The sequence below is a fragment of the Ochotona princeps genome, chromosome 8 (assembly GCF_030435755.1).
Source record: "Ochotona princeps isolate mOchPri1 chromosome 8, mOchPri1.hap1, whole genome shotgun sequence".
In the NCBI taxonomy this organism is placed as follows: Eukaryota; Metazoa; Chordata; class Mammalia; order Lagomorpha; family Ochotonidae; genus Ochotona; species Ochotona princeps.
Genome location: NC_080839.1, coordinates 77,781,632 through 77,806,475, shown reverse-complemented (window position 1 = coordinate 77,806,475; position 24,844 = coordinate 77,781,632). Strand labels below are relative to the sequence as shown.

The following is a 24,844-nucleotide window of genomic DNA, read 5'->3' as shown; positions in this document are numbered from 1 at the left end:
TTTCAATGTGAGAAGAGTTCAGGAAAAATAAAAAAACGTAGAGTATACTCCAAGAAAGTTCAGGTTCTGTGACTTAGTTTTCATTTCCCTAAAACTGTCCCAAATGTGAGTTAGCGTCACGGAGAAGAAACTGATCAAACAGCAACCATACCTAGAGATTTCTCTTCCAGAACTTTGAACAATCTACCACCATCACTCGCATAGAATCTAACTCTATGTAATTCACCCTTGATAAATTTCAATTACAAAAGTCAAAAGCATTGACAAGTAGTGAAGCTACCAGGTCCCAATGTAACCCCAGAACTCCAGTACAGCGGGCAGGCAGTGTCTCCCTGCCCCGTGCTAGCTCTGGACCACCTGTGCTTTCTGCAGTCCTACCTTCCGCAGGCTTCCTGTGTTACTTCAGACAGCGCACTGCTGACCTAGAATTCACTTCCTAGTGTCCACCTGCAGGACACCCTGCCCACACAGGTGACAAAGTCCACATCCCAGCTGCTCACTGGGGACGCCTTGAGAAGACCCCTCCTCAAACACTGAGATGTTTATTGCAGGTTTTCAAGTATCACAACCCCCAACTGCCCATTTCAAAGCCCCCTGGAGTTCCTTTCCAGCACACAACAGTGAATACTCAGTGTTCGCACAACGGTACACCTGAAACGGCCACGTAGGAACAAGATTTCAGGAAAAAGAAGGGATTAAGGCAAGACATTCGTGTGGAAAAATTAGTTTCCCCCAACCTGGATCCAGGCCAGCACGAGGGTTCGTCCATCCCTGTGGTGCCTTGGGTATGCAAGGACATTCAGTGGGCAGGGGCGTTCTGAGGACGCCCCAGCGCGACAGGGAAGGACTTCAGCTAAGGCCTGGCTGCAGGGACACACGCGGGAAGGGAAAGGCTGCTTCCCCCGCTCCCTGTGTAGCTCACCCAGAAGTTTCCTCTACAACCACCCTGTCCCCACCCCCAGTCTCTCTCCTGCGACAGGTCAGGCGTCTGCTCCCACACTGTGGCCACCGACGGGCTCCGCGTCACTGCTGCAGCAGCGGATGTCTGGACGTGGCTCCTGGACTCCGACTACAAACACTGTTGGTGGCGGGAAGACTGTTCTGTCCCAAAGAGTTTTCACTGTCATCTAACTTTTTGGAACGTGAAAGTGGAGTGTTTCCTTGTGCACTCTTCCCTCTTTGGGATTTTTTTGCTGGTAATGACAACAATACCAAGATACTACCGACGTGAAGGCAGTAATACCAGGAGCTGAAAGAAAAAGAGAGGGAGAAATTCGCTTTATTAGATTTTGCCCCTGTGTGGAACTCCTGGTGACTGCACAGCTGTTGAAATGTCACAGGCTCTCCACCCTAAGTTGTCCTCTGTGCACCAGTTAAACTCCACAGTGCTGGAACGTGTTTGGAGGCAGGCAATGCACACACCTGTCTGGTGGCTGAGGGCACCTGACCCTGGGCTGCATCCCTCTGCAAGAGTGGCCAGGCCAGGACTCCACAGTCCTGACAGCAGCAGCTGGAAAACCACCCCTCCAGCGCACTGGGCGGCAACCCAGGCGTGCATGCCTGACTGGCCTCTCCTCGACTGCTCACTGTCTCCAAGCCACAAACCCCCTGCGAGGCAAGGGCCAGAGCAGCAGGAAGGCTCGCATGAAGACACGGCTAGGGACGTCCTTCCCCAAGGCCAACAGGAGCTGATCGTGCCACCAGAACGTTTTCACACGCTCTGGGGTGGAGAACCCAGACACCCGGCCGCTCCCGCGGACAGCCAGGCAGCACTGCCGTTAAGACGGAAATTCCGGCAGGAGTCAGTGTGCTCCTGTGTGAGGACTGACTCCACAGGCTTTTGGCCACAAGCTCTGTGCTAGGCCGTTCTAAACGCTACAGCAGTGGGTTGGGAAAGACGGCCTACCTGACACGGAGGGGGAGCTGGTGGGGCAGAGAGGCAATAACAAATAAAAACAGGAAACTCAACAAGACAAGGAATGGAAAGGAAGCCATTCATTTCCCTTTGATAATAGAAATTAGTAATTCTTCATTAAAAGCTGTCTTTTAATGCAAGTAGATTTAAGACAATTGTGCTACAAGGTTTCCAGTTAAATTCTGTGACAGACTGGCAGGAGCAGTGACCTAGCTGAGTGTCTACTTAAATCATGCTCGCCTGAGGTTGAGTGGTGGGGTCACCCACCCCCAGAAGAAACCCGGGACTGCCTGGTGTCAGTGTCCCAGTCACCGATGAGGAATTTAGCAGCAGGCAAGGAGGGGACAGAATGGTTTTCTATTCTACTCAATGCTGGAAACTTATTTTTAAAAAAAAAAAGTCCCTGCTCCTGTCATGTTCTTAAGAGGGACACTTACCTGTAAAATGTGAATGATGGTTTTATAGAAAGAAGCACAAATGGCACAACTGTGTAACTTATTGCTATTTGAGTGACTAGCCACGTTATCACATCATAAAATAATTTCAGCTGGGGTGGTTCGACGAAATGATGTCGGAAGTTACTCCTCATCTGAAACAGAGACACAGGAGCACTTGCCGCGGCGTTGGCGTTGTGACAGAGCCGCACAGGTGACAGCGACACACTCACGCATCGGCACTGGCACAAGGGGTACCACCCACGATGGTTTACCACCAGCACAGGAGAGCCCACGAACAGAGCGGGAGGATGAGCAAGGGCGCCAGCAACACACACACACGTACGTGTACACACAACCGCCCCCCTGCAGGAGCCCTGAACGACTCCTTGGCAGACCTCAAGCTGCAGTACAATGAGAAGATGCCCCTTCCCCCGCCCCAGCGAAGACACAAGTAATGCTCTCCACAGCTCCTTATGCGATACCTGGTAAATTACAGCACACAACTAAGGCCTGGGGTTGGCGCACTGGCTCAACCGGCTAATCCTCCAAGAGCAGGCATCCCGTACGAGTGCTGGATCGTCTCCTGACTGCTCTGCTTCCCTTGCGATTCCCTGCTTCTGGCCTGAGAAAGCAGCCGAGGACGGCAGCCCAAGCCTTTGCGTGTACATGGAGAGCTGGAAGAAGCTCTTGGCATTGTGGCCATTTGGGGAGTGAACCAGTGGGCGGAAGATCTTTCTGTCTCTTCTCTGCAGATCCTTCCAATACAAATAAATAAATCTTTTTTTTAAAAAAAAGTCCAATGTACTGTCAGTGTTCTTATCACCAGGAAACGGGACAAGTTCTGCATCTGTGAGATACACAGAGGCTCTACGCTGGGCCAACAGCCTCCGGAGGCACACAGCAGCCACACACACTGAGAGCGCCTTCTCAGAAAAGAGATTTTTTTTTTTTAAGGTTTATTTATTTTCAATTGGAAACAGATTCACAGGAGGAAGGAGAGACTGAGAGATCTTCCTTCTGCTCATTCACACCCCAAATGGCCGCAACAGCCAGAGCTGATCGATCCAAAGCCAGGAGCCTCCTCCAGGTTCCCACACGGCTGCAGGAGCCCAAAGCCTTGGGCCGTCCCCTACCACCCTCGCAGAACTGGAGGAGCTAGGACTAGAACTGGTGCCCATATGGGATGCTGGTGCTTGCAGCAAGAGGATCGAGCCTACCAGGCCACTGTGCCAGACCCCCAACAAGATGTTTTCTAACATCTACTTTCTGGCAACTTCTCTGTGGCTTTCAAAACAGACAAGACCTTATCAGCTTTGAAATATGCCAATTTGACTGACAGTTTGTCCCTGCTGGGGGGTTGGGGAGAAATGCTCCATGGCGCCCCTAGTGGCCAGCATCCCTTTCTGCCTAGGGCACTGGCACAGCATCCTGGATCCTGCCAAGGCGCCCACACGGAGCCGTGCTCACAACTGGAGGCGCTTCCACCTTTCTAAACCCAGACCCACACACTTAGTGAGGCCGGCTCTAGCGAGACCAGCACAAGGGATGATTTCATCCCTAAAGGCCCACGTTGCTGCCTATAAACTCCATGGAATCTGTCATACATGTCTGGTCACACACAAGTTCCCAAAAAGAACAGCCCTTAGTTCATACTTCTTAATATGTCCCTCACATGACCATAACATATTTTAGAATTGAAAAATTTGTAAATGTACTTTACATGAATGCCATCAAAACATATTTTGATTTGATTATTGCTTATAGGCCTTGCCCATCTTCCTCCTGGACTATGGGTTTTTAATTTTCTATTCAGTAATCTCTTTATTTAACAGAATCATTAAGCTTTTGACAATAATATAAATTAAAATTGCTATCTTAAAAAATATTAAGTCATTGGCTCTTACGGACGTCGAGGGACTCCCACGGAATTCTTCTCTCCCCGCACCCTACTGACTCGGCTCTCCTCACTCTGCGCTCCAGGCCCTCCTTCTGGGCCCGCCCAGGTCCCACTTGCTATCTGCATGGGGACTTAAGCGTCACCACTCCAGGACTTTGTTTCAAAAATACATCGACCCAGCCTGCTCATCTTCCTGCAGGCGTGCAGAAACGTGTCGTGTGTGGCCAGGAGCACATCACCTGGCAAGCAGGCCACACACGCGGCAAACAAGGTCTGCCTGCCTTGCAACAGAGTGCCACCAGGCTGCCCAACCGTGCACGGCGACCACTGAAGGACAAAGTAAAACACGTGGTACTTACAGCGCGGGCTGCGAGTGTCATCAGCACCCCTGTTAGAAACGTGAGATAATATCCTGGGTACACCCCGTGCCAAATGGCAGAGAGAAAGAATGTCTGTATAGTTGGGCTGAAGGAGGCTCGTTCATAACACACCCTGGAAACCATGAAAAACATGGGAGAGCCAAGAGGAGTGAGTGCCCGAGGTCAGGAGGCCCACGCAACCATTTCCTCACGCCCAGGCTCACAACACGACTCTCCTAGGCAGTAACTTCACCTGTGTACCCCTGACAGGTGCAGGATCCCAAAGCCAATTCTCACCTTCTCCTGGGCAAACACCACAGCCGACACTATTTCTGGGGTTTGGGGATGTATATAATTTTTTATAAAAGAAAAAAAATGCACTGTAACTAAACGTTAATCTTTTCTGTTCCACCTGGTCACTTTCTTTAAAAAAAAAAAAAAATCACAAACTTTCAGATGACCTAACAAGCGGACGGAGCGGGGTTCCTCTGCATCAGGCTTCCCTAAGGCATCATGCATAAACCAAACACTGCCTCCCCACGCCAGCACTCCAGGGACCTGGGACGCTGAGGCAATGGCAGTGTCCTTGGATGCAGCAGCCGACAGACGCGCACAGCTTGACTCAGAGGGGCAAGAGGCCACCAGGAGGAAGGCTGCTCGGAGCCCGACCACGGCGGTGTGCTGTGAAGCCAGCTGGACACGAGGTAAGCGGAGGGTTCCCGACACTGCATGGGACTGAGTGGGGGACTCCAGCTGAGGAGCCTGCACACTGTCCACCTGCTGTGGCCTAGAACGAATCTCCCAGGAAGCTTGAGTACTTGGGAGAAGGCTCGCCTTGCCTTCTTTACATGTCCTCGGCTCTTCCTGCATGCCGCCGACATTGTCTCTCTCTCGACCCCGTCCCTCCAATACAGTGAACTCTATGATCGCAGTGCCCATGGCTTCTTGCTGAAGATGGACAGCTCCGTTGAACCGAAATATCTAGGAACCTGGATCATTCTGGAAAACCTAGGGTGTATGTACCAGGCTGTAGAGGGGCAGTGTTTAAACCAAATCTCAACTAACGAGAGCAGGCGCTGCAGAGGAGGACACAGCACCCAGAGACCTGGAATGGCCTTCCTGGGTGGCTGAGAGGAGAGGGCCGGCACCCCCATGCAGGGCCTGGTTTTGGAGGACCCCCTCTTCAAGCTCAGCAGGGCCTGAGCTCTCAGAAGCCTGCAGGCTAGCTGCCACAGCACTTCTCCAGATGGCTCTTGAAACAACGTACCTCTTGAGCCAAAGAGCTGTCTGAATATTCCAATTATCCAGAAACATCTTGAAACTTGTTGACATCTGAAAAACAAAGAAGACCGCTGTTCTGTGGAAATAAAGCAAGAATGCCTTACCGGTAAGTCACTCCGAGGCTGACAGCCCTGGTGAGGCTGCCGCTCTTCTCCCACCCACCCACCGTCTCACCACTCCACGGGAGGAGCGTCTTGGGCATACCTGCAGGGTACCTGGACTGTCCCTTTGACTTCTGCGTGCTAACGCCTAAACAGGTGGCCACAGAGTTAGCCCAACACTCTCGCATGACCTGTGCCTGCACCCAGGGGCCACACTGTCCTCCCCCCAACTTCCTCTTCTGCAAGTTCTACCGCTGTTCTGTGTGAAGGAGACATCCACAGCAAGGAGGTGCCCAGCTACTGCCGCTCAGCACCAACCCCTCCTGGGGGTGGGGGTGCCACCTGCTAACAGCACCCCCAGCTTCAGCCCACTCAAGCTCTGACCTCGGAGGCAAGCCTGCATCCCCACCCTGTTTACCATCTTCCTGTGGAACTGTCTCCTCCTTCATTGGGCACCTCCTTTTATTACCTCACCATCCCTTGCCAAATCCTTGATGTCTTATTTCCTTTCCAATCACCTAACTGCAGATCAGCCCTACTGCCCACCTTCCCCACTGCTAACACCTGCATGCTGTGTGCAGGGCATCACACCATGGCCTCCTGCCCACCTTCCCCACTGCTAACACCTGCATGCTGTGTGCAGGGCATCACACCACACCTGCCTGCCCCCCTTCCCCACTGCTAACACCTGCATGCTGTGCGCAGGGCATCACACCACACCCGCCTGCCCACCATCCCCACTGCTAACACCTGCTTGCTGTGCGCAGGGCATCACACCACACCCTCCTGCCCACCTTCCCCACTAACACCTGCATGCTGTGCGCAGGGCATCACACCATGGCCTCCAGGCTGCCCTGCATTCACCCAGGCCCCTGACTTGCCACGTAATTCTCACTTCTCTGGCCAGCTCCTTGTGTTCCCTTCTGTTCCTATTGGACCAATGATCTGAAACCATCTTTTACAGTCTCCCTCGTCCTCCCAGCAGGCAGCTCCACACCCACTCCAACCTCAGAATGCGCCCCCATCTGCTCTGGCCCCCTTTTTAAGGCTGAAGGCGTCCTTCACAGAAGGTCACAGCAAACCCTCTTATTTTACCTATACAGGCTGATTCAGATCTGACACTTAGCCTCTCCTTAACGGCATCTCACGCACAGGAACACTACCTGACATCCGGAAGTCCCCAGTGGTGTTTAACACACACCCATACCCCTGGGGCTCTGTTTCTTAGTACCTCACGCCCTGACTCTATGTACACGTGTGTGTGTGTGTGTGTGTGTGTGTGTGTGTGTGTGTGCGCGTCCTGCAAACTCCCTCCACCAGCCTTGGGGTTCAGCTTGCTTTGTCTACAGTCTCTGACGCCCTCTACGCTGGGCAGGATGGACAGGCAGGGTACTGGGCCAAGCAGCAGGGCGCAGGATGGAGCAGCAGGTGCTCATGGCCTGAAAGTCAGAACGCTAGGGCTGGTGGGCTTGGTCTTCCTGACAGTGCTCCCCAGCAGCCTCCTCCCTGCACTGCGGGCCACTCGCTCTATGGGCAATGATCCTGTCCCCACACTCCACCTACGTGGCTATGCCCTTCCTCTGGCAGCTCCCCCCGACCGGCCTTCCTTCACCACCTGTGGCTCTGCGCCCTCGCTCTCTGCTCGCGTGGCCTCCCGAGGGACCTTGCTTTGTAAAATTCAGTCACAAAATGGAGTCACTGTGGCTCAGGCCTGTATGATTTTGCTAACCTGCTCTTTATGCTTCTATACAAAATCCTTTGCCAGTTTCCTGCTTTTTGGGCCAGATCATCAGGCCAGCATGCCCTGCTGGCAACCCTCAGTTCCAGGAATCAATACTGTAGGATTTACAAACTCATTGTCCCCATGGCGGCCTCCCGTGGTTGCTATAGCCTACCCATTGCCCACCCATTGTCCCCAGGGCAGCCTCCTGTGGCTATCCAACTCACCTGGCTCCCGTGGCTGTATAACTCACTCTCTCTATAAAAATCCTTCTAAGGCTCACCTCGGGTCACTCTCTGAAGGAAAGGAGAGCTGACTCCAGCTGCGCGGTTTACCTGCTTCAATAGACTGTGTAGCAGCGTTAGCTGGCTGCACTTCCTGCAGAGGCTGGGTTGGATGCACCACCTTCACCACCTCCCGCTGTGTGTGCCCACTCTCCTGTTACGGTCCCCCAAACTGGCCTTCCTTCGCCAGCTCTGGCTCTGCGCCCTTCAAGCTCATGCTACTATCTTCCCTTTCCACTTCTCCCTTCTCGCAGAGTAGCCCCTGCCACCTGCTCAGAGCCCCCATGTTTTTTTTTTTTTTAAAGATTTATTCATTTTTATTACAGCCAGATATACACAGAGGAGGAGAGACAGAGAGGAAGATCTTCCGTCCGATGTTTCACTCCCCAAGTGAGCCGCAACGGGCCGATGCGCGCCGATCCAATGCCGGGAACCTGGAACCTCTTCCTGGTCTCCCACGCGGGTGCAGTGTCCCAAAGCCTTGGGCCGTCCTCCACTGCTTTCCCAGGCCACAAGCAGGGAGCTGGATGGGAAGTGGAGCTGCCGGGATTAGAACCGGCGCCCATATGGGATCCCGGGGCTTTCAAGGCGAGGACTTTAGCTGCTAGACCACGCCGCCGGGCCCGAGCCCCCATGTTTTGTCCTCAGTCCAGACGTCTGCTTAGAGTCTGACTGCTCTTCTGACTGCTGGTCAGCTCGGTAAGTCTGAAAATTGACCACAGCATCTTTCCCTGCAAACCTGCACTGATTCCTTCTTACCTCAGCGAAAATGGTATCAGAGGGGCTGACATGAGGGCTTAATTGGCTAATCCTCTACCTGCTAGTACCAACATCCCATATGGGCGCCCGTCCGAGTCCTAGCTGTTCCACTTCCCATCCAGCTCCCTGCTTGTGGCTTGGGAAAGCAGCAGAGGATGGCCCAAGGCCTTGGGACCCTGCACCCGTGTGGGAGACTTTGAGAAAGCTCCTGGCTCTGGTTTGGCACAGCCTTGATTGTTTAAGTGGACAGAAAATCTCTCTCCCCCCCTATCCACCTCTCAATGAACAAATATAAATACATCTTGAAAAAAATGAACAGAAAGCTGTCAGCAAAGCACAGTTATTAACAGCAGAAATCCAGGCCAGCAGTGTCACCCCTGGGACCCCCCATGTTTCTTATCTCTGTGCCTGGGTTCAGTCCTGCCTCCACTTCTGCCCTGATGTGCTGGCCCAGTGCGCGGGCCCTGTCGCCAAGAGCGCCAGATCAGGCTCCTGATTCTGGGCTTTGGCCACCAGCTCTGCTGCTTCAGGCACTGGGGGAGTGACCCAGTGAATGGAACATCAATCTTTCTATACTTCAAATAAAAAGATCATTAAGAGGTAGAGATTTCCAAAACCTCATAAAGCGGTAGGAGCCTAGGTCTGCTCACTGAGACTCGGTATGAATGCCTGAATGAGTGACGACATCCGGCTGTCTTGGAACTCACTCCCGTGCCAAGTCCAGCTGCGCCTGCGTTCGGCTGAGGCTCTTGCAGCTCTCCATGGTACAGCAGGCCCCATATTCAGTCTGTCACCTGGCAGTCACACAGCTGCTTCCCACAGATCTCTGCCTCCCACCTGGCTCCCCAGCAAGCGCTCCGCAGCAGCCCACCCAGGGTGTCGACGGCCCTCACTGAGAGCTCCAACCCTGCTCATGGGCCCCTGGATGCGCCCGGCTTCTCCCTTCCCAGCATCATCTCCCACCCCTTTCCACAACCCACGCGAGGCACGGCTCATCCTTGTGCAGCTCCTGGGCCTACAATGCCTGGCCACCCACCTGTCACCTTAAGACACACTCCTTCCTCTCCTGGGGATCCCTTCCCTGAGCCGCTCTGTCCCAGGGGGACTGCTGTCCCTGAATGCCCACAGGCCCTGCACTTCTCCAGTCACAGCTCGTGGCTCTGTGCACTCGGCCCCTCCACGAGGCACGGGCCATCCCTCCACGGTCACTGGAGCCACAGCCAATGACCAGCACTGTGGCTGCAGGGAAACCGGGGTGTGCTAACTGAAGCTCCGCGCTGCCCCTCTCAAGGCACACACAGCCACTCCAGAAAGCACGCCAGCACCAGGCAGCCGGCGCCTGCACTTACTGACCTCTATCTGCTGAATTCTCAAATTGGAAATCAAGTCCCAGCGAGCTGCTCCGTTTCTGTCATATCCTCTGAAACCAAAGCCGGCAGCATTATTAATAGCATCAGCTGTAAACAAAACGAACACAAAGCATTGAGAATCTCTGCAGGAGCCCACCGGACGCCCTCAGGAGGCTTGTGCTCACCTGTGCCGCCCAGAAGCGGACACACACCAATGGAAACCACCAAGCATCGCGGGAGGACAAGGCGCAAGCAGGGAGCGAGGGCAGGTGGAGCTGGCGGCCATTGGGGACCCAAGGGCTGCACGCGAGGAAGCCCCTGGCCACGTCGGGACAGCAAGTGTGCTGGATGTGATGGGGGTGCGGAGGGGACTCGGCCGGGGTTCCCAAGTTCTTATTAGCCACCTGATTTGTCCTTTTCTGGAGCAGGAGCAGGCTCACGGGAAGCCTGTTCACTACACTTGTCTGTGCGGCTTCACCGCAGCGCTCCCACGGGCGGCTGCAGGACACACGGCGCTCGTGGGAGTCCCATCGGCCCAGCACACATGCTTCACGCCAAGCCGCAACGGAAGCTTCCGCCTCCAATCAACTGGAAAGGTGCTTCTAACTCGCGTTGTTTGTTACAACCAGGGGATAAAGAACAACCAGCAAAATCACATGCCTACCCGGACATGCACACTTAAACGACTTTATCTCACATTAATGTAGTACATCGAGGAGGCTTTTAAAGAAAAGTGCACCTTAAGCAAAAAGAAATAAATCCGCAGGACTTCACTCTGCTAGGACCAATGAGATCTGTGGTCTTGAGGTCAGTCAAGTATGTTCTGAGCCTGCAGCGGGCCCATCAATACAGTGAAACTTAGAGGTGTGCAGTGGCATAACAAGTTAAGCCTCCACCTGTGGCACTGGCATCCCACGGGGCACCAGTTCAAGTCCTGGATGTTCCACTTCCATTTCTGCTTCCTGCTAAGGGCCTGGAAAAGCAGTGGGGGTTGGTCCAAGTCATCAGGCCCCTGCACCCATGTGGGAGACCCAGATGAAATCCAGGCTCCTGGCTTTAGACCAGCCCAGCTCTGGCCATCTGGGCAAGGGATGGAGGATCTCTCTCCTCCTATCTCAGCCTTTCAAACAACAATAATAAAACAAATAGATCTTTCAAAAATACAGCAAAGCTCACATTCAGTAGAACCAATGATAATAACAATGCAGGTAGCCGTCTCAGTGAGTGGCCTCTAAGGCAGGTCCGTGTCTACACAGCCGGCCCCACGAGGCTTCCTCCCTGCAGCCACTGCGACCTGCCAGCCCCTAACTGCAATCTGCTTCTCGCCTCACACAGGTGAGGCCCTCACAGCACCGAGGGAAGGGGGCACGAGGGCCCTAGGGGCTAGCCTGCCTCAGCCCCCAGCCCAGCCTCAGACGCAACTGATGCTGCTAACTCTAGTCCAACCCGCTGCCCATCAGCTGTGGGCTGAGGCAGAGTCCTCCAAGCCCAAGGTCAAGGGAAGAGCACAGCTCAGACCCCAGGAGGTGCTTTCTGAAGGGGCAGGGAGCAGATGGCAGGGTGCCACGGGTGAGAAGACCTAGAGGCCTGAGGAATCTTGAATTTAAAGATTTATTTATTTTAATTGTAAAACCTTAAATTAAAAAAAAATCACCTATTACATTTGAGGTGGACACTCAGTATCAGTGAAGCTATAAATTCAAAAATGCATATGCAGGTCGGATGCGACAGCCCTTGGCTTACCCTCGCCTTGCACATACCTGGATCCCATAGGAGTGCTTGTTCATGTCCCAGCTGCTCTGCCTCCCATCCAGCTCCCTGCTTGTGGCCTGGGAGGCAGTCGAGGACGGCCCAAAGCCTTGAGACCCTGCACCCATGTGGGGGACCCACAAGAGCTCCTGGCTCCTGACTTTGGATCGGTTCAGTTCTGGCCGAGTTGTGGCCACTTGGGGAGTGAACCGGTGGACAGAAGATTATTCTGTCTCTCCTATCTGTAAACCTGCCTTTTCAATAAAAATAAATAAATAAATACATAGTTTTAAAATGCCTAAGCAGAGACGAAAACAGAAAGGTCCCTATTTACAGCATCTTACATTTTCTATTCTTACTTTTTTAAAGATTTATTTATTTTTATTGGAAAGTCAGATTTATAGAGAGAAGGAGAGACAGAGAGAAAAAACAGTCAACTGGTTCCCTCCCTGAGTGACAGCAATGGCCGAGCTGAGCTGGTCTGACACCAAGAGCCAGGAGTCTCTTCTGGGTCTCCCACACGGGTGCAGGGTCCCAAGGCTTTGGGCCATCCTTGACTGCCTTCCCAGGCCACAGGCAGGGAGCCGGATGGGAAGTGGGGCATCAGGGACACAAACTGGCAATCCATCTGGGAATGTCACTCTTGGAGAGGGAGGGTGAACCAATTGAGCCTTTGCACCAGGCCACATTGTTCTATTCAGCTATCATCAAAACACAAACCCACACGAAGGAATTACCCTGGATTCCTTGGGGTCCTCCAAACACACGGATATTCAGAGGAGACTGAGCGGCAACAGGCGGCTCAGCCAGCCCGGAAAGAGGCCATGTGGTCAGCTGGGCCATGACTGAGTGCGGCTTGGCACACCTCTTCCCCACACTGGGCCCGGCTCTCTGCCTCCCACTGCAGCCTCCTGCTCACGGGCACTGTGGGAGGCGGCAGGTGATGGAGCCAGGGATCCCTGCCGCTGACATGGAGAGCAGGCCTGATTCCAGACTCCTGGCTTCTGTCTACTGCGGCTGTTGTGAGCTCTGAGGGTGGACCAGCACATGAACACCTATCTCTGCCTTTCAAGCAAATATAATGTTTTAGAAAGCAGCCACCAGGGAGGCGCTGAGTGCTGAAGCTGCTCAGGGCTCCCCCGCTGTTCTACTGACAGGAAATCTGTGCATGGACTCCAGGCCGTTGACGCCAGGCCGTGGTCACCAGGCAGTGGACGCCAGGCCGTGGTCACCAGGTTGTGGTCACCAGGTTGTGGTCACCAGACCGTGGACGCCAGGCTGTGGACGCCAGACCATGGTCACGAGGCTGTGGTTACCAGGTTGTAGACACCAGGCCGTGATCACCAGGCCATGGACACCAGGCCGTGGACACCAGGCCGTGGACACCAGGCAGTGGACGCCAGGCTGTGGTCACCAGCCCGTGGATGCCAGGCTGTGGTCGCCAGGCCGTGGTCGCCAGGTTGTGGTTACCAGACCGTGGATACCAGGCCGTGGTCGCCAGGCCATGGTCACCAGGTTGTGGTCACCAGACCGTGGATGCCAGGCTGTGGACGCCAGACCATGGTCACGAGGCTGTGGTTACCAGGCTGTAGACACCAGGCCGTGGTCACCAGGTTGCGGTCACCAGGCTGTGGATGCCAGGCCGTGGTCACCAGGCCATGGATGCCAGGCTGTGGACGCCAGGCCGTGGTCACGGGGAGGCCTCACCACCTGCACTGCCTGAGTACTCACCATGCTTACTGCCCTCACAGCATCACTGCCAGCACCCTAAATGCCTAACACCCTTCTACTTCACTGCTCCTCTCAGAGGCTACTGTGTCTCCATTCCCCAGGGAGACATCAGGGAAAGGGAATCAACCCACCTTTTCCTGGTTTTTCCAACCAAATGTTGGGAGTGGGAGACCAGAATTCCCTAAAAATCATTTTCTAACTTCAAAAACATCAAGGAGATAATGAATGATGAATTTCTGCATATTCACACATCTACAAATACCCTGTGCTTTTTCTGAAAAGCCTCAAGAAGTCAATGACATCACTCTGACAAACTTTGAATGAGTCTGAGTCCAACCAAAGCCAAGGTACAAACTCTGGCATTCCACACATCTGCTATTATGTACATCCAGCGGCCCAACAATGAGCCACAGCCCTGAGCAGATCTACAGACACTAGAGGGGAAATGCCAGTCTCTCTCATTCTTCTTTCCATCTCATAATAAACTGGGCCTTGATCCCGTTTTGACAACAGACTTACCTATGACGTACAGGTTCCTTATTCCACAGGAATGACTGACACGTTTCTAACTAGTCCTCAGGGACACAGCCTCAGGAGGGCACCCTCGGAGTTACCCACACCCTTAGAGGGCTGGTGTCGGGCCATGGTAGATAAAAGCCACCGCCTGCGATGCCAGTACCTAACATGACACTGCTCCACTGGCAATCCAGCTCCCCGCTATTGGCCCGGGCAAAGCAGCAGGAGGCCTGCTCCAAGTGTCTGGGCCTCTGCAACCACAGGGAGAGCCGACGAGGCTCATGGCTTCAGCCCGGCCCAGCCAGGTCACTGCAGTCGTCTGGAAAGTGACCCAGTTTGCTTGCTCTCTTTGTAATTCTTTCTAAACAAATAAATCCTTAAAACAAACAAGGGCCTGGCACAGTAGTCTAGTGGCTAAAGTCCTCGCCTTGCACACACTGGGATCCCATGTGCCACCAGTTCGTATCCCAGATGCTCACTTCCCTCCCTGCTTGTGGTCTGGGAAAGTAGTCAAGGATGGCCCAAAGCCTCGGGACCCTGCACCTGTGCGGAGCCCTGGAAAAAGGTCCTGGTTTCTGATCAGCTCAGCTCTGGCCGCTGTGGCCACCGGGGGAGCAAATCAGCAGATGGAAGCTCTTTCTTCTCTCTCTCTCCTTTTCTCTGTACGCAACTTTCCAGTAACAAATAAATAAATCTTTAGATAAATATCCCAAATATTCTCAAGCACACAGGGCCAAGTCCATGAACATCTTACTTACCTAACGTCCAAGCAAAATAGTATTTGGGTCTGGCGGCCAGAAGCGACACATACAGATAGGTGACCTTTGCTGGCCACGATGCTGTGGCCCGGAAGTGCTCGTCGATGTTGTATTCCACGGGCAGCGTTTTGGAGACAGTCAAGTGAAACAGCAAGGACAGGCCACAGACCACAAGCTTCTGGATGACAGCGACCTGAAAGGCGTCAGCAAGATGTGGGCCATGTCCCCAAGCTGTCACTGCACACACCACACCGCTCTCCTGACGCCTCGACTGTGTTCGCAGGAAGCCACCGACCAGCAAGCTCAAGAAAATGGGTACGAATGGGAGGGAACACAGAACGCACGGGGCTCTTATTTCAGTTTGAATGTGCTTTTCCTGTACTTTCCATTTTGTGAACATCACCTTTTATATCAATCTAAACATCTCTGTAAATATGAAAGTTCACTTGATCTTAGCCAAAAGGCAAGACGCGATGCAACTTTGTTCAAGATGGTAAAGCCGAAAGAATGCCCCACTGAGGAGTCCGAACACTGTACCTGAGAGTCCAATGCAAAGCAGAGGCCACTCACGCCCTAAGCAGCCAAGGTTCGAAGACCCACTCGCAGGGTCGTGCTGCTCCCACGTTTCTGGAAGGCTGGGTGGCATGTCTCAGCCTTGCTCGGGAGGAACATGACTACACAGGTCAAGACAGGAAAAAGAAGTGGCAGGAGCCAGAGGAAGGAACATTACACACTCCTGGCCTGCAAGCATCCGTGAGGGCCTCCAGGTCACCGAACCGAACAAGGCCTCGCGGGCAGGGGCCGGGCGTGGGCCTGAGTCCTCGCAGGAGTGTCGTGCTTGGGTTCTGGCTCCAGCTGGCACCGAATGCTCACACGTTCCCCCTTTCCCTGCACACCACACAGACACCCATAGACAAAGGGGGATTGGAAAAGGTCATTCAGGAAAAAGTGGGATATAAACGAAGTGAGGTGAGACAGGCAGCCCTGGATGAACTGAAAAGCAGGCCATCATTCAACCTTCCCCCAAGGGTCTCGGCCTCAGTTTGCACACAGGTGATCCTAACCACCAGGATGCGTGTGTGCCAATCAGCATCCCAAGTGGGGCTCAGCCAGTGCAGGTTTCAGATACCCTGGCAGGGCAGGGGCGGAGGCAGAAATGCCTAGAACAGAGAGAAGCAGTAATGCAAACTCAGAGGTAACCAGGCTGCTGTACCTGACTGCTGAGCACTGCGGGTCGGTGTGCACACACGCAGGGAGACATGCACACATCATGTATGCATATATAACTGCTTCTTCTGCTATGCAAAACACACATCTTACACACGTTGGAATCTTCATAACTGCTTCCATGTGGGATACAGCAACCCACCTCTCTTCATTTTACACACTCACATACAGTAAGGAGGTCATCTCTCTGCCATGCCAGCCTAAGGCCAGGGAAGGGCCAGGCTCCAGGAGCAGATCTGGAGTAGGGCAGTGGCAGGGTCAGGGTCAGGGCAGGGCAGGGGCAGGGCAGGACAAGGGCAAGTCAGGATCAAGTCAGGGTCAAGTCAGGGTCAAGTCAGGGTCAGGGCAGGGTCAGGGCAGGGTCAGGGCAGGGAGTAAGATGTGGAGCATCTTCAGAGTCTGGGTCCTCAGGCTGCCCCAGGAAGCAGGCCACAGGTTACTTCATGCAAAAAACCAAAACAGCCCCACAGAAAAGACCAGGAACGGGACAGCCCATTCCTTCCTGCCTGGGTAAAAGTTCCTCCTTGGGCACACATCTGTATGGATGAGAGCTCTCTGGTAGCTGAGTGGGGTACAGCTCTTTTATGGCGTGCTGCTCAGAGGGACGGGAGGATCGAGTGGAACCCACAGCACTCATGTGGGCCAGCCACGAGAGCCACCACGGCCTGTGGGAGGACGGAGAGGAACCTATGGTGCCGAGGTGCAGCTGGGAGAGCCATCTGCTGCTGACATGAGTTGTGCAGTGAGGGGAAAACAGCCCTGCTGTTGGGGCCTTGTCTCAGCAGTCACACTGTGTCCTCAGTAAGGCAAAGAAACCCAAGACCAGCAGCGGTGCCTCTCCCACCTGGCAAGAGCTGCAGAAGCCACTCCCATCCTGGCTGGCGCACTCCGTGCACATGGAGTTTTGGAATGTTGAGAACACAATGTGTGGTGAGTGACTCTCCCAAGACTTCAGAGTGAGGTGCCAGTTAACTCATGGACTGGGATGGCTTCGCTGAGTCTGACTTACTGTTAGAGTTACTGCTGAAGGGTTCTATAAAACCGTATGATCTCTACACCTAGGGACCATGTTCAGAGCCTCTGCTCGCAGAGGGACATGCGCAGATCACGCCTGGGAGCCCAGGAGCAGGTGCGTGGGGCTTCATTCCTTTCACTGTCCTCACTCAGCTGCTGCTACGAGGTGACCGCTCGTCACTGCCAGCAGACTGCCAGCAGGAGGCCAGGTGTGCAAGCCCCTGGGAGGAGACTAGCCTTCAGAGATGAGGTATGTCTCCAGGCTGCTGCTGTTCAAACAAGGCAAGGGCTACATGGCTACTTCTGCTACACTTCCCAGGTAACAGAAGACAAGCCCAAAGTCGGCACTTTTTTCTGTCACATGCAGTATCAGACTGCTGTCTGTGGCATGGAGTCCACGGCTACAGTGGGCGGGGTGGGGGTGCCCCGTCCACACTCTGACTTCCTCCCCCAGCTCCCAAGCCCATGAGGGTAAAGGGTCAGCCTTTACCCCTCAATGCAAAGACTGAGCTGGCAGAAGCAGAACCAACTTCAAGTCTGAAATGCAACCCAGGTTGACAAGGCAATTCACAACCAACTGCCAGAGCCTATGGAAATGTAACATAAAATTAAAAATAGAGGGGGAAAAAAAACCAGAAAACAAAACCAACCGAATCCCAGCAGTGAGGAATGGGGACACATCTTGCAGCCTGTCTACAATGCAGTGAATCCAAGGAGCCCAAGAAGTCGGGGGCCACTCCCCTGAGAGGTGACGCAGCCAGCCTGGGAGGCCACTTGTGTGAGGTCCAGAACCACTTCCCTTAGGCAGGTTTATGAACATTCCAACAGGCAAAGCCCAAATGCGAGCGCTTTCTTAGCTCTGCCCAGGACCCTGCAGTGACTTACGTTGGGAGATGGCTCGGTCCTCTCGCACTGCCCTTGTGCCTTGCCGTTCTCACCAGGCTGTACCACCTGGTAGGATCTGCCCTCAATGAAGGTGATGTAGTCCTTGTAAGAACACAGCGGACCCGCCAGGATGCCCATGAAGTTGCAGTTGTAACTCAGGTACTCCAGCAGGCTGGGCATGCGCCTGCAACAGGAAGACACGCCCTGGTGAGACCCACAGCTGCCTTTGCTGGTCACTGCCCACCTTGCTGCCCTGAACTCCCGCCCAGAACAAGCGTGGCTTCTGTGTGTACCCGGCACTCGGACACGGGCATGCTCAACGTTTTCTAACGAGAGGGATTCCATGAAGATTGCTATGGGCCACTTAGATGTCTGCCAGGTTTCTTGCTGTGAAACCAACCAGACGTGGACTTGAAAGGGCAGGAGGCATCTTCTCCTGCTGGTTACCCAATAGCCCTGGGTGGACACCCAACACGTTGTAAGCTGCTGCTCTCACCCACATCCCCTCTTAGAGTGTCTGGCTCAAGTTCTGGCTGCTCTGCTTCCGCTCCAGCTTCCTACCAAGGCACACCCTGGCAGAAAGCAGGAGACAGCTCAAGGACCCAACTTCCTGCCTCAGACGTGGGAGACCCGGATCAAACTTCAGGCTCCAGCATGGCCATGTGGGCCTTTGGGGGAGTGGACCAGTGAACAGAAAATCTCTGTGTGTTTCAACTAAAATGAAAATAAAAATCAGAAAGAAAAGAAAAAAGTAAAGCACCTCAATGTTTGGGTCAAGCCAGAGGGTGGGCGTCTGCAGCTGTAGCCACAGAACCAGGGACGGAGCGCCGCTCTGAAGGCTGACCACAGTGCCAGTCCCTGGGCAGGCTCAGGCTTGACCACTGCCATGGCACCACAGTCTGCAAGGACAGCAGCTAACTCTAATCACGACACATGCTGCTGTGGGGTCTGGCTCCGCGCGCCACGGCAGCTACTTGCAGAAACCACACATCTGTCAGTTCCGTATTTGGGGTCTCTACGAGAACTTGCTCTTAGGTAAAATGTCCGCTTGATCTCTGTTAGAGTGAAACAGAACCTGCCTAGGAGGTGAGCTACTGCTAGTCCCCAGGGCGTCCACAGAAGCCATCCTGGGCACTCACAGACGCCAGCGGGAAACATCTGGTCCCTCATGGCTTCAAACCACAGCAGCCATGGGCACCATGAACCTGCTGAGCTGAGCCCCGTCGCAGTAATGTCTTTGGAACGCAGAGCTTCGCAAAGGTCACAACGTAGCAAACAAGGGCAGACACAGTGGTACAGTGAGGCCTCAGAGTCCTACTGACACCAACATCCTCTGTCGACTCTGGCTCAAGTTCCGGCAGCTCCACTCCAACCCAACCCTGCTGATGCGCCTGGGAAGGTGGCAGAGGGCCGGAGTGCTTGGGCTCCGGTCACCTGTGTGGGAGACCCAGACACAGTTCCAGGTTTCTGACTTTGCCCTGACTCAGCCCTGGCTGTCACACCCATTCGAAGAGTCACACAGCAGGAAGGGGATCTCAGCAGGAGATTGGTTTTTGTGATGGAGACCCCTCTAGAAGGAGCAGGAAGCCTCAGCCACGCGAGCACAGTGTGTCCACAGCAGAGACAGAGTGAGCCACGGCAGCACCCACCACCGACATACGTACCTTACAGCTAACCCTCTCTGCGACGGCGTCAGCTCCTCATCCTTCCGAAACATCCCTGAGGGAGACAGACAGACAGTGGTATCAGTAAAGACTTCTCCCCACCAGCCACACTTCTGTCACTTCCCTCACTGAAGTGATTGGAAAGGTTTTATGATTGGACAGAATATTTCTTTCTCCAGGCAGCACAGATGTCATCACTAAAGGTAACACAGTCTAACAACCCGATCTGGGCAAGAGCCAGGCAGGAGGCCCAGCACGATAGCATGGCGGTTAAAGTCCTTGCCTTGAATGCACCAGGATCCCAAGTGGTCGCCGGTTCTAATCCCAGTGGCCCTGCTTCCCATCCAGCTCTCTGCTTGTGGCCTGGGAAAGCAGTCCAGGACGGCCCAAGACCTTGGATCCTGTGCCCGCGTGGGAGACCTGGAGGAAGTTCCTGGCTCCTGGCTTCAGATTGGCTCAGCTCTGACCATTGCGGTCACTTGGGGAGTAAACCACTGGATTGAAGATCTTCCTCTCTGTCTCTCCTCCTCTCTGTATATCTGACTTTGTAATAAAAATAAATAAATCTTAAAAAAAAAAAAAAAAAAAAGAGCCAGACAGGGGCCAGCACTGGGGCGCAGTGGGAAAAGCCACCACCTCTGAGACCAGCATGTGATGTTCCAAGTCCTCGGGCCCCATCAGCCATACAAGAGACTCAGATGCAGTCCTGGCTCCTGGCTTCAGATCAGCTCGCCTCCGGTCACTGAGGTGACTTGGGGAATGAACCAGCAGATGAAGGCGCTCGCTCTCTCGCGCTCTCTCGCGCTCTCTCTCTCTCTCTCTCTCTCCTTCCCCCCGCCTCCACACCTCTCACTCTGTCTCTCCTTCTCTCTCTGTAACTCTGCCTTTCAAATAAACAGAGTTAGGGCAATGAAAGTCAACCAAAGTAACTCCTCTCTAAAGGAAATGACTGTTCGGTGAAGACGTCTCCCACACCAGCAGTTCCCAAAGTGCCCATTTTCTGACTTTTCCAAGAGGCGCACGACCATTTTCCTGTTCTTGGATGAGCTAACCAACTAAACCCACGAACTGCAGACCAGAAATGGTGATTTCATTTGCTCTCACGACTCCAATGAGTGGAAACTAACTCAAATACACTGTCTCGGTCGACAGATTTACCTCCAAACAGGGTGATACCAGCTATAGTGACACCTCAACTTTATACAGCCAAATACTCTAAAAAATTTACCCTATATATATTTAAAGACCAAAGAGGAACTAAATTAATAGGTAAACAATACTAAGAAAATATCTAAAGCAGATAAAGTGTTAATATCTCCCAAAAGTCAAAACAAAAGCAACTAAAAAATACCGGAATAAAGAAATCTCACCAGAAAAAAAAAATGAACAAATCATAAAAGAAAAATAGGCAATAATTAACATACAAAATGTATATTAAAAGAAAAATCACACTGTCACTACTAGAAATCTGCAGGAATTGTCAAGGGTTCTTACACAGCATGAGCACAACCAAGCAAAGCACATGTTTTGTATGTGCTACACATGTACAGGAAACAGGCAGAAAAAAACCAGTTATCATCTTAAATGCCCCACAAACTGTTCTAGGCACAAAGGTGGCAGCAGAACAGACAGGCACCTTTCCTTTACAGAGCTAAGCTCCAAGGGGATGAAATACAAATCAATCAACACGCCAGCGACCAACAGGGGCCGAGCACCTGCAGATCAGCCCGGACAGGAAGCGCCACGCGGAGCCCCCCACCTCACTGTCAAGGCACGCAGCCCAAGTGCAGGCGTCTTCCCGGCCTGCAGCACAAGCACTTGAAACCAAGGAAGTAATCAAAGGTTTTTCAAGACTTACGACAAGGACCATCACAGTCTTACAAATAAAACGGCATAAAAAATTAAAAACATACAACTAGGGATTGGGAAGATAAATACGTAAGTCTTTCCATAATTACGGAAAAATAAAAATGTGTCAATAAGGCACCCCCCCTTTGGGAAATGCAGGGGAAACCTGGGTGAGACGGGGTTCACTCCATCAGACACAGGGGGTATGACGGGGCGATACTGCACAGACCTGCGGGGCAGCCTTAGCTGCAGGAGGAGCTGTTCTGGAAACTTCCAGGGCACAGACTCTCTCAAAACTGCCAAGGCTCCTCACAGTCTGAACTGCGCCCAGCTGGGTGTTCCCTCGTACTTCTGAGCCAACTGCTAGCTGGCATCAGATGCTCCCAGACCTAAGGAGAAAATCCCAGCCCGATCTGCGACTTTCCCAAATCCTCCTGTCAGTCCTTGGCAGTCAGCAACTGCCAATGTTCATGGCTCCTCCCCAAAGCACAGGCTTAAGTGAGTCCCCGCTCACTCCACTAGGAGACCCTGTATTCAAACTGTAACCCAGCAACTCTCCAAGTGGACCACACTGTACGTTTCCAAGTGAGAAACCCTGAGTGGGGAAGCAGCAGGCTGGGGTCCGGGCCCTGGAGGCCCCGGGGCCTCCACTGGCGCCCTCCTGCTTCTTGCTCCTCCTCTGTGCCAAGCCTGCCTCCCCCGGTGTGCGGCCTGACACGTGCACCCGCGGCCTTCCTGGAGCCGGGCAGCTGTCTCGTGCTCTCCTCTCTCCAGCACTCAGAAGTTAACCTCACCTATCTCCTCCATTCTAAGCTGCAACTCCTGTGGGTCAGCTAACTGAATCCCACTGTAGCACCTCCTGTGATCACCTGCAGGCCAACGGGACATCAAACACTGATGGGAAACGCTCCCCCCACCCTTTCCTACCAGAGCAGAGGGCTCAAGCTGCCTTAAATCAGGCAGCTCTGGGTGACAACAGTTTACTTCAAAGCACTTACCATCATGGATTTCGTAGGCCAGGCTGGTGATCTTCTGCGTAATGATCATCATGGGGCTGTGACAAGACACAAACAGAGAAGGCGGCTGAGGGGAGACACTCAGGACACCCGGAAAAGCACGTGATCCCCCCAGCTGCACACCTCAGTTAACTACAGCTGCCTGAACTACCTGAAAGGCAGAGAGAGAGAGAGATCATCCACCTGCTAGTTCCCTCCCCAAAGCCCGCAGCAAACAGCCAGGCCAGGTGAGGTCACAGCCAGGTATCCAGGACTTGGGATGGCAGGGCCCAAGTACTCGAATCACGACTTGCTGCCTCCCAGCGCAGCCGGAAGTTGGAAGCAACCAGCACAGCTGGGACTCTGACATGGAGGCAGGCCTCCCAAGTGGCTAAGCACCCAGTTCTGAAATGCCCAACCTGAGACAGGCCTCTGAGGGCTTCAAGGAGTGACCTGGTGACGCAGCAGCTCCTATACCCCTAAACCCAGCTGGTGCAGCCCCACCTCCCCCTCCATGCATGGCAAGGTCTGGAAACACATGGGTATTGCCCACAGCCTGGCCCTGGCTCAGACAGCTCTTCCTTCCAGAGGCCACCGGGGTTGGGACTGAACAGAAAGTGGGAAAGTGAGTTGCCTGAGAAACAGAATGAGCAGAAAAACAAAGACGTCTGAGTGAGAAATGCTGAGACCACCACCATGAGGGAAGCCCCTAGGCCCACCTCCCCATTCAAAGCTTTGGGGGAAAAGGATGCCAACGGCAGGGACCTGTGGCCCAGCAGTCACAGCCTGTTTCAGACTGAGGTGACAAGGGACAGACCGCCCCTGAGCTCCCTGTGTTTTAGAATCACCAAGTTGGCACAGAAAACTTGTAGAGGAAAAAGTGCTGGGCCTGTTCTCACACTTGACTGGCACTAACAACTGCCCAGAGCTACTTATTTCCTTGTTTGAAGCAAGAACCCAGGTGTGCCCACCGGGTGAGGCGTGCAGTGCCCAGGCTGGGTGGCACACAGGGTCATCCCACTATCACGAGGCCAGCCACACAGGAGCCCAGGCTCCGCAGAAGTCAGTTCTCGGGGAGCAGGTCTGATCACGCTCCCTGGTGAACCGCTCTCACTGCCCGCGTCCCCACCGACGGCCACTGCTCCACTGTGGTCATAGCCGCAGAGCCACGCCATAGTAGAGGCCCACACACAGCCTTTACTTCACCCCACTTCCTGTCCGCCCCCTCACACACAGTGGGTGTACCTGTGGACTTACAGGGGAAGCTTTAAAATGTCTCCCTTTTACAGGAGGCCCCGAAGCAGAGAACCTAACAGTCTCACATATCAGATGCTCCCAGGCAGGGACGCAAGTGAGACATGAGCTCCATAAATACTTAAAAATACCAAACTCGGTCAAGGCCCGTCAAGATGCAGACTCCCTCCCTGCCATCCCCCTGAGCTGCACCAGAGAGCAGTGGCCATTCCCGTCTCCGATGGGGCTGCTCCCATCACGGGGACCTCAGCTCTCGGCCCAGGCACCGTGCCCTCATCGCTGAGCCTCCTGCACCTGGGTTCAGGGGGCGCTCGTGAACTGGCTGCTTGACCACCAAGTCTCAGTCACTCTCCTGGTCCCTTCACAGGGGGCTGCCGACAGGCAGGCAGTGGCCAGAGAACACAAAGCGATCACAAGGACAGCCCGGAGGAGTCTGAGCTGAGCACAGCAGAGGCGGAGGCTGCACTCGGTCATGGGTGAGGGCATCGGAGAGGGCTGAGAGATGCCAACAGGGGAAGGGATGGGGCACGGGGGCACCCGCCTGGGGCCCTGGGCCAGGAGAGCAGGACCTGTGCAGAGAACACAGCTGCTCACAGGGATGGAAGAGTTCAGGGAGTATTTAGAGAAATAAAAATCACTCATCTGAATCAAGGAGCTATATATTAAAAAAATACTCCAGACTTTCTGAGGAAAAGAAAGCTTAGAAATACACCATTTTTCTTCTCTACGAAGAACAGAATTTGTTTTTATCAGTCACGTGTTCACACATCACAGCATGCTGAGAATGACCCCAGTTCCAACCCCCTAGGAGACTGCTGGCTCACTTGAGGTTTGCCCATGTCGTTCCACACAGCAATAACAGTGTGGCCATGTGCCCCCTGGCTGCTGGTCACCCTTCCCTCAGTGTGAGCATGGGACCCTCCATCCACTGCTCTGGGACCTCCGACGCCAAGCAGACACCTGAGTGGTGACTGGTGGACACTGGTCAGTGGAGACGGAAGAACCGCGGGTCTGAGCCACCTGTTCACGTGCTTGCAGGGAGCGGAGTCTGTGACGGATGCTGACATCACGGGAACGCACTAGGTGCTGGTAACACCATGT

At 53.8% G+C, this 24,844-nt stretch overlaps 1 protein-coding gene across 2 annotated transcripts in view; it reads right to left on the bottom strand.

Annotated features, from left to right (window-relative positions):
* Positions 1–521: 521 nt before the first annotated feature.
* Positions 522–24,844, bottom strand: part of MBOAT2 (membrane bound O-acyltransferase domain containing 2) — a 106,704-nt gene continuing 82,381 nt past the window's right edge. For both annotated transcript variants that reach the window (XM_058668303.1, XM_058668304.1), the window contains 9 exons: positions 22,493–22,548; positions 19,647–19,701; positions 17,983–18,166; positions 14,857–15,049; positions 10,107–10,210; positions 5,876–5,940; positions 4,609–4,741; positions 2,353–2,504; positions 522–1,249 (listed from right to left, as the gene is read on the bottom strand). In XM_058668303.1, the coding sequence (XP_058524286.1) occupies positions 1,024–1,249; positions 2,353–2,504; positions 4,609–4,741; positions 5,876–5,940; positions 10,107–10,210; positions 14,857–15,049; positions 17,983–18,166; positions 19,647–19,701; positions 22,493–22,548 (1,168 nt within the window). In that variant the 3' untranslated portion in view covers positions 522–1,023. The remainder of the gene's footprint in view (positions 1,250–2,352; positions 2,505–4,608; positions 4,742–5,875; positions 5,941–10,106; positions 10,211–14,856; positions 15,050–17,982; positions 18,167–19,646; positions 19,702–22,492; positions 22,549–24,844) is intronic.